This window comes from Heterodontus francisci, chromosome 34 (genome assembly GCF_036365525.1).
Source record: "Heterodontus francisci isolate sHetFra1 chromosome 34, sHetFra1.hap1, whole genome shotgun sequence".
Classification (NCBI taxonomy): Eukaryota; Metazoa; Chordata; class Chondrichthyes; order Heterodontiformes; family Heterodontidae; genus Heterodontus; species Heterodontus francisci.
In genome coordinates, this window is record NC_090404.1 from 16,374,552 (window position 1) to 16,386,152 (window position 11,601).

General features: G+C 51.2%; 1 protein-coding gene across 1 annotated transcript in view; it reads right to left on the bottom strand.

The window, feature by feature from the left end:
* LOC137348672 (FH1/FH2 domain-containing protein 3-like) overlaps positions 1 to 8,350 on the bottom strand; it is a 55,372-nt gene extending 47,022 nt beyond the window's left edge. Inside the window, exons 1-2 of the mRNA XM_068013931.1 lie at positions 7,688 to 8,350; positions 7,036 to 7,191 (exon numbers count right to left, since the gene is read on the bottom strand). Of these exons, the coding sequence (XP_067870032.1) occupies positions 7,036 to 7,191; positions 7,688 to 8,350 (819 nt within the window). The remainder of the gene's footprint in view (positions 1 to 7,035; positions 7,192 to 7,687) is intronic.
* Positions 8,351 to 11,601: the final 3,251 nt, after the last annotated feature.

Genomic DNA, 11,601 nt, shown 5'->3' on the forward strand with positions numbered 1-11,601 from the left:
TGACACACACACTGACACACACTCTCACTAACACTCTGACACACACACTGACACACACTCTCACTAACACTCTGACACACACACTGACACACACACTCACTAACACTCTGACACACACACTCACTAACACTCTGACACACACACTGACACACACACTCACTAATAAACTGACACACACACTCACTAATACACTGACACACACACTGACACACACACTCACTAATACACTGACACACACACTGACACACACTCTCACTAACACTCTGACACACACACTGACACACACACTCACTAATACACTGACACACTCACTGACACACACACTCACTAATACACTGACACACACTCTGACACACACTCTCACTAATACACTGACACACACACTGACACACTTTCACCAATACACTGACACACACACTGACACACACTCTCACTAATACACTGACACACACACTGACACACACTCTCACTAACACTCTGACACACACACTGACACACACTCTCACTAACACTCTGACACACACACTGACACACACACTCACTAATACACTGACACACACACTGACACACACTCTCACTAACACTCTGACACACACACTGACACACACACTCACTAACCTACTGACACACACTCTCACTAACACTCTGACACACACACTGACACACACTCTCACTAACACACTGACACACACACTGACACACACACTCACTAACACACTGACACACACTCTCACTAACACACTGACACACACACTGACACACACACTGACACACACACTGACACACACTCTCACTGACACTCTGACACACACACTGACATACACTCTCACTAACACACTGACACACACACACTGACACACACTCACACTAACACTCTGACACACACTCTGACACACACTCTCTGTACCACACTGACACACACACACACTGACACACACTCACTAATACACTGACGCACACACTGACGCACACACTGACGCACACACTGACGCACACACTGACGCACACACTGACACACACACTGACACACACACTCACTAATACACTGACACACACACTGACACACACACTCACTAACACACTGACACACACACACTGACACACACTCACTAACACTCTGACACACACACTGACACACACTCTCACTAATACACTGTCACACACACTGACACACACTCTCACTAACACTCTGACACACACACTGACACACACACTCACTAACACACTGACACACACACTGACACACTCACTAACACTCTGACACACACACTGACACGCACATTCACTAACACACTGACACACACTCATTGACACACACTCTCACTAACACACTGACACACACACTGACACACACACTCACTGACACACACACTCACACACTCACACACACACTCACACACACACTGACACACACACTGACTAACAAACTGACTAACAAACTGACTAACAAACTGACTAACAAACTGACTAACACACAGACACACACACTCACTAACACAGTGACACACTCACTGACACACACACTCACTAACACACTCACTAACACACTGACACACACACTGACACACACTCTCACTAACGCTCTGACACACACACTGACACACACACTGACTAACACACACACTCACTAACACACTGACACACACACTGACACACACTCTCACTAACACTCTGACACACACACTGACACACACACTGACACACACTCTCACTAACACACTGACACACACACTGACACACACACACACTGACACACACACACACTGACACACACACTCACTGACACACACACTCACACACTCACACACACACTGACACACACACTGACTAACAAACTGACTAACAAACTGACTAACACACAGACACACACACTCACTAACACAGTGACACACTCACTGACGCACACGCTCACTAACACTCTGACACACACAATGACACACACACTCACTAACACACTCACTAACACACTGACACACACATTGACACACACTCTCACTAACGCTCTGACACACACACTGACACACACACTGACACACACACTGACACACACACTGACTAACACACACACTCACTAACACACTGACACACACACTGACACACACACTGACACACACTCTCACTAACACACTGACACACACACTGACACACACACTGACACACACTCTCACTAACACACTGACACACACACTGACACACACTCTCACTAACACTCTGACACACACACTCTCACTAACACACTGACACACACACACTGACACACACTCTCACTACCACACTGACACACACACACTGACACACACTCACTAATACACTGACACACACACTGACACACACACTCACTAACACACTGACACACGCACACTGACACACACTCACTAACACTCTGACACACACACTGACACACACTCTCACTAACACTCTGACACACACACTGACACACACACTGACACACACACTGACACACACACTGACACACACACTGACACACACACTCACTAACACACTGACACACACACTGACACACACACTGACACACACACTCACTAACACACTCACTAACACACTCACTAACACACTCACTAACACACTCACTAACACACTCATTGACACACACTCATTGACACACACTCTCACTAACACACTGAGACACACACTGAGACACACACTGAGACACACACTGAGACACACACTGAGACACTCACTGAGACACTCACTGAGACACTCACTGAGACACTCACTGAGACACTCACTCACTAACACACTGACACACTGACACACACACTGACACACACACTGACACACACACTGACTAACAAACTGACTAACAAACTGACTTCACACAGACACACACTCACTAACACAGTGACACACTCACTGACACACACACTCACTGACACACACGCTCACTAACACACTGACACACACACACTGACACACACACTGATACACATGCTCACTAACACACTGACACACTCACTGACACACTGACACACACACTCACTGACACACTGACACACACACTCACTAACACACTGACACACACACTCACTGACACACACTCTCACTAACACACTGACACATACTCACTAACACACTGACGCACCCACTGACACACACACTCACTGACACACACTGACACACACTCACTGATAGATTGACATGCACACTCAGTAACACACTGACACACACTCTCACTAACACGCTGACACACACACTCACTGACACACACACTCACTAACACACTGACACACACACTCACTAACACACACTCACACACACACTCACTAACACACACTCACACACACACTCTGACACACACACTGACACACACACTGACACCGACTGACACACACACTCACTAACATACTGACACACACACTCACTGACACACACTGACACACACTCTCACTAACACACACTGACACATACTCACTAACACACTGACACACACACTCACTCACTGACACACACACTCAGTAATACACTGACACACACACTCACTGACACACACATTCACTAACACACTGACACACACTCATTGACACACACTCATTGACACACACTCATTGACACACACTCATTGACACACACTCTCACTAACACACTGACACACACACTGACACACACTCTCACTAACAAACTGACACACACTCACTCACACACTGACACACACTCACTCACACACTGACGCACACTCACTAACACGCTGACACACTCACTGACACACACTCTCTCTAACACACTGACAAACACTCTCACTAACACACTGACACACACTCTCACTAACACACTGACACACACACTGACACACACTCTCACTAACACACTGACGCACACATTCACTAACACACTGACACACACACTGATACACACTCTCACTAACACACTGACACACACACTGACACACACTCTCACTAACACACTGACTCAAACATTCACTAACACACTGACACACACACTGATACACGCTCTCACTAACACACTGACACACACACTCACTGACACACTGACACACTGACACACACACACTCACTGACACACACTGACACATACTCACTAACACACTGACACACACACTCACTCACTGACACACACTCTCACTAACAAACTGACACACACTCACACACTCACTGACACACACTCACTGACACACTGACACACACACTCAGTAACACACTGACACACACACTCAGTAACACACTGATACACACTCTCACTAACACACTGACACACACACTCACTGACACACACTCTCACTAACACACTGACACACACACTCAGTAACACACAGTGACAAACAGACACACTGACTCACATACTCACTGACACACACTCACTAACACACGCACTCATTAACACACAATGACAAACACACACTCTAACACACAGTGACTCACACCCTCACTGACACACACTAACACACTGACACACACGCACACTCATTGACACACACTCTCACTAACACACTGACACACACACTCAGTAACACACAATGACAAACAGACACACTGACCCACATACTCACTGACACACACTCACTAACACACAGTGACTCACACACACTCTAACAGACACTGACGCATGTACTCACTGACAAACACACACTCACTAACATTCACTGACACACAGACACACACACACACTCACTAACACTCACTGACACACAGACACACACACACACACTCACTAACACTCACTGACACACAGACACACACACTCAGTAACACACAGTGACAAACAGACACACTGACTCACATACTCACTGACACACACTCACTAACACACAGTGACTCACACACACTCTAACAGACACTGACGCATGTACTCACTGACAAACACACACTCACTAACATTCACTGACACACACACACACACACACACTCACTAACACTCACTGACACACAGACACACACACACACACTCACTAACACTCACTGACACACACACACACACTCACTAACACTCACTAACACACTGACACACACACTCAGTAACACACAGTGACAAACAGACACACTGACTCACATACTCACTGACACACACTCACTAACACACAGTGACTCACACACACTCTAACAGACACTGACGCATGTACTCACTGACAAACACACACTCACTAACACTCACTGACACACAGACACACACTCACTAACACTCACTGACACACAGACACACACACACACTCACTAACACTCACTGACACACAGACACACACACACACTCACTGACACACACTCTCACACAGTTGCACACACTCACTGACACACAGACACACGCACACACTCACTAACACACACTGGCACACACTCTCACACAGTTGCACACACTCACTGACATTCACACAAACACAAACTGACACACACACACACTCATTAACACACACACTGACGAACATGAACTTGCACAAAACACATTAACACGAAATAAAATACATGCTCACTTGTGTACATACAAATGCATACTGGCATAGGACCACAAGAACAGGAGGAGGCCATTCAGCCCCTCAAACCTGTTCCGTCATTCACTGAGATTATAGCTGATCTGTGACTTAACTCCATATACTTGCCTTTGCCCTGTATTCCTCAATACATTGTTAACAAAAATCTATCAACTTCAGATTTCAAATTAACAATTGATCGAACATCAATTACTGTTTGAGGAAGAGAATTCCAAACTTCTACCACCCTTTGTGTGTAGAAATATTTCCTAAACTCACTCCTAAAAGGTCTAGCTCTAAATTTAGGCTTTGCCCCCTAGTCTGACACATGCACGCTTAACCACAAGCTTGCGTGCAAATACACACACGAGCACAAACTGTGTGACATGTTCATACTCATGTACAAACACACACGCTCACAGGCTTGCACACACTGAACATGTGCTCAGATGAACATGCTGATACACACACACACACACACACACACACACACACATACACACACGCACGTGTACACACGCCCACAGACAAATACCAAAACATACACGCAGACACATATGCACACCTATACACACACACACATTCAGACACATATGCACACATAGACACGTATGCACACACACATACATAGACACGTATACACACACACATATATTTACACACACACACATATGCACACACACACAGACACGCATACATAGACACGTATGCACACACACATACATAGACACGTATACACACACACACATATATTTACACACACACATATGCACACACACACAGACACGCATACATAGACACGTATGCACACACACATACATAGACACGTATACACACACACACATATATTTACACACACACACATATGCACACACACACAGACACGCATACAAAGACACGTATGCACACACGCATACATAGACACGTATGCACACACACATACATAGACACATGCACACACACACACGTATGCACGCACACACAGACACGTATGCACACACACATACATAGACACGTATGCGCACACACACACATAGACACGTATGCACACACACATACATAGACACGTATGCACACACACATACACATATTTACACACATACACATATGCACACACACACAGACACGCATACATAGACACGTATGCACACACACATACATAGACACGTATGCACACACACATGCATAGACACGTATGCACACACACACACATATGCACACAGACACGCATACATAGACACGTATGCACACACACATACATAGACACGTATGCACACACACATACACATATTTACACACATACACATATTTACACACATACACATATGCACACACATATACATATGCACACATATAGACACACACATACAGACACATATGCACACATATATACACATATACACACAGAGACATATGCAGACATACACACAGGCACATACACGCATATATACCCACACACAGACAGAAACATATACACACATGCACACATATTCACACGCAGACACATCTCTGCAGACACACAAATACTCGAGGGAGTCCCCCCTCCCCCTCCCCACCCCACCTCCAGTGATAACCTCCCCTTCCGTTCAAAGACTCACCTCAATGGCCTCCTTCTCCAGGACGCACTCATCGAAACCCAGGAGGGCAGCCCGGACAATGTGGGGCGCCGGCAGAGCAGTCAGGCCGATGTTTATCACGTTGCTTCTCTTCATGTCCAGCACAGTCAGCTCCTGCTTCCTCCCCACGCTTTGCTTCTAGGCCAAGAGGACAAGGCCGAGGCTCAGTGACATAGCTCGAGGTCAGTCAGTCAGTCAGGCAGGCAGGCGGGCCTCGCAGCAGAGAGAGCGCGAGGTCAAGCGCTGACCTTTCACCCCTCCCCCCACTCCCCCACACACCCCTCCCCCCACTCCCCCACACACCCCTACCCCACCCTTCCACCCGCGCACCCCTCCCCCCCTCCGCCAGCTTTACTTCCACTCGCGGCCGTGGGATCTCTCACGCCCATCTGACAGGGCCGACCGGGGCCTGTGTTTAAGATGGCACCTCCGGCAGTGCAGCACTCCCTCGGTGGTGGCGCCAGCAGTGGCGGAGCAGGATTCTGGGGCCCCTCTGACTGAGGGACGGCAGCGAGAGGGTCTGAGTGAGGTGGAAGGGGGAAGGAGGGGGGGAGCCCCACCCCCACCCCCACCCCCACCCCCACCCCGAGGCCGGCCCATGCTGAGAGGAAGGGTCACTCGGAGGCTCGCCTACCTTGAGGGGCGGGAAGTCGCCGGTCTTGCGCTCGAAGAGGTGCCGGAGCCGGCCGCAGTCGAGGACCACTGGCTCCAGGGTGGCCCAGATGCTGTGGGGGCCGAACCTGCTGTACCTGGGCAGGAGCGGCAGCTCGCGGAGGCTGTTCCAGAACAACTTGAGGGTCTTGCTCGGCGGGGCCTGCCGGGGTAGGCCGGGACGGGAGGAGCTCCCCGGGGGTGCTGGGGGCGGGGGAGGGGGCAGCGGGATCAGAGGCCCGCCGCCGAGGGGCAAGGGCGGGGGAGGGGGCAGCGGGGTCAGAGGCCCGCCGCCGAGGGGCAAGGGCGGGGGAGGGGGCAGCGGGTTCAGAGGCCCGCCGCCGAGGGGCAAAGGCGGGGGCGGGGGAGGGGAGCCAGCAGGCCCGGTGCCCGCCCACCGGCCCCCGACACCGGTTGCCGCGGCGCCGCCCCCCTCCTCCTCCTCCTCCCAGAGGTCGGAGAAGTCCATGGTCCGGAGTCGGAGCTCCTTGACGTTCCTCAGGAGCACTTCCCACATTTGGTCCAGGTCCTTCCTCAAGCCGGGGCTCAGGCCCCCTCCGTCCGCCTCCCCCGGAGGGCACAGATCGCCCCTCCACCCGGCTCCGTCGGCGACCTCGGCCGCGGCCACCAGCTTCTCGGCCTTCATCCTGCCCGGCCCTCGAGGTGGAAGGTGCCGGACGGAGAGGAGGACGAAGCAAAGCGCACGAGAGTCCCGGGGCGAGCTCACGACGGGATATTCCACAGAGGAGGAGCAGCCGAGACTTAAATGCTCCCCACTGGGAGCTCCGTCTCTCTCTCTCTCTCTGTAAAGACTGTCAACGGCTCTCCAGACCCGGCCTCCTTGCCAACTGATGGAATCTCTCACCCCCGCCTCCTCCTGGCATTAAGCCTCGCTCTGCGTGACCGCTTTTCATGTTTGCTTTTCTCCAAGGACCTCGTTTCCTTCTTGTGGTTTTGGCAGCCGGGGCGGCCAGACTGGGCACAGCTTCCTGCCGGCGATAAGGAAGGTCTCTCGCTCCAGGCAAGGAGCCGGGCACAGGCAGGTCCATGCCAGGGCTGTCCGACAGGACCAATCTCCCTCTCTCTCTCTCTCTCTCTCTCTCTCACTCTCACTCCATTCCACCCGGGCTCCCGTCCGCCCCTGTCTGTGTAGTGATTTCCCCCCACACTCATATCAACAACACCGAGAGAGAGAGGAGTGAGTGAGTGCGAAGGAGAGAGATGGAGAGAAAGGGAGGGAGAGAGTGAGTGAAGGGGTGGGAGGAGGATGGAGAGAAAGAGGGAGTGAGTGAGTGAGGGGAAGAGAGAGGAGGATGGAGGGAGAGAGTGAGTGAGGGGGAGAGAGAGAGAGAGGAGTGAGTGAGTGCGGCGGAGAGAGGAGATGGAGTGAGTGAGAGAGTGAGGGGGAGGGAGGAGAATAGAGAGACAGAGAGGGAGAGAGTGAGTGAAGGGGTGGGAGGAGGATGGAGAGAAAGACGGAGTGAGTGAGTGAGGGGAAGAGAGAGGAGGATGGAGGAAGAGAGTGAGTGAGGGGGGGAGAGAGAGAGAGAGAGGAGGGGGTGCAGTTGAAGTACTCTGGGGTTTGAGGCGAGTTGGTGTTTGAGGGGGAGCGAGGTGGGGAGCGTGACGAGGACGGAAAGGAGGAGTGAGACCAGTTTCAAAGGCGCAAGATGAACGAGACAGAAATGAGAGTCTGGGAACGGGTGGATATTAGAATTGACAGTTCAGTGACTGAGGGGGGGGGTGGGGAAGTGGGGAGGGGGAGGCACTTTGATATAGGTCACCTTCTCATTTACACCTTCTCTCTCTCACTCCATCACTGTCTCTTTTTCAATCACTCCTTCCCGCCATCCATACTTCAGATATTGACATCCCTTTTCTCGCTCTGATCTGTCCCCCATCCTTCTCGCTCTCCGTCGCCCTGTGTCCATTCTTCTACATTCCTTTCCATTTCACTTTCCTTTTCTCCCTGCCCTCTTCCTCTCCTTTCTGAGCTCGCTCGTTCTGAATGATACCTCGATCTTTCCAAGTCTCCTCCCTTTATTTTTAGCACGTTACTCCCTCCGCTCACAGCCGAACCCCCCGTCACTCCCACGTTAATGTCTCATTCTCTAGAGATGGATTAGCGACAGCCTTCAAAAGCTCGGTTGACAGGGTAGGTCTTGGAGAATGTGGCAGCGGTGCAGAGGTTGAGGAAGGGAATTCCTCCCCTGCCAAAAGCTCGGCCACCGATGGTGGCACGAAGGGAGTGGCGAAGCCAGCAGAGCTCACACTAACCCAGCTCCACCCCCAGCAGAGCTCACACTAACCCAGCTCCACCCCCAGCAGAGCTCACACTAACCCAGCTCCACCCCCAGCAGAGCTCACACTAACCCAGCTCCACCCCCAGCAGAGCTCACACCAACCCAGCAGAGCTCAGACTAACCCAGCTCCACCCCAGCAGAGCTCACACTAACCCAGCTCCACCCCCAGCAGAGCTCACACCAACCCAGCAGAGCTCACACTAACCCTGCTCCACCCCCAGCAGAGCTCACACCAACCCAGCAGAGCTCATACGAACCCAACACCACCCCAGCAGAGTTCACATTAACCCAGCACCAACCCAGCAGAGCTCACGCTAACCCAGCTCCACCCCAGCAGAGTTCACACTAACCCAGCTCCACCCCAGTAGAGGTGGGGCGGGTGGGATGGAGAGAAGAAAGATGGAGAATGAATGATTTAGAGAGAGGGAACAAGATAAGGAGAGGGTGTGAGTGGGACGGAGAGGAGAGAGAGCGGTGGGGAGAGTGAAGGAATCAAGGAAAGGTGGAGAGTGAGTGATGTGGAGAGGGAGGGATGGAGAAAAGGAGAGGGGAGAGAGGTTCATGCAAAGAGAGGAATAGGGAGAGGGAGAGATAGAAAAAGAGTGAGCGGGGGAGAGAGAAATGGGAAGGAGAGATGGAGAGGGACTGAGGGGGAGTGAGAGGGATGTGGAGAGAGTGAGGGGGAGAGAGAGATGGAGGGGAGAGAGAGTGAGAGGAAGACAGGGATGGAGAGAAGGAGAGAGGGGAGAGTGAGGGGGGAGAGAGAGAGATGGAGAGAAAATGAGGGGAGAGAGGGGGTGCAGAGGAGGAGTGAGACTGAGGGGGAGAGTGTGGGGGGTGAGGGCGAGGGATGGAGAGAAGGAGAGAGAGTAAGGGAGAGAATGTGAGAGGGAGAGAGAGGAAGGTTGAGAGAAGGAGAGGGAGGGGGAGAGAAGGGGATGGAGAGAAGGAGAGTGAGGGGAGAGTGAGGGATGGAGAGAAGGAGAGAGAGTATGGGGAGAGTGAGGGATGGAGAGAAGGAGAGAGAGTGAGGGGTAGAGAGAGAGATGGAGAGTGAGAGGGAGAGAGGGATGGAGAGAGAGTGAGAGGGAGAGGGAGGGATGGAGAGAGAGTGAGGGGGAGAGAGAGGGATGGAGAGAGAGTGAGGGGGGAGAGAGAGGGATGGAGAGAGAGTGAAGGGGAGAGAGAGGGATGGATTCAGTTTGTTGTTTTCGTGCATTCCTGCCACTTACAGAGGGGGTGAAAGGTTATGAATTTGGCAGTGATCTATGGCTCTGGGTAGAACGTGAGATAAGGCAGTAAACAAACAGCAGAGTGCTGAGTAATCACTGTATATACAACACTAATGACTTTTAATGACAGTTCATGGGCTTCAAACACGACGCCAGGGCCATGTACCAGTGACTCTGGGCTGGGAGAGAGGGACAAGTCTGTACATGGAGTACAGACTCTCTCTCTCTCTCTCTCTCTCTCTCTCTGTCTCTGTCTCTCTCTCTCTCTCTCTCTCTCTCTCTCTCTCTCTGTCTCTGTCTCTCTCTCTCTCTCATCTCTCTCTGTCTCTCTCTCTCTCTCTGTCTCTGTCTCTCTGTCTCTC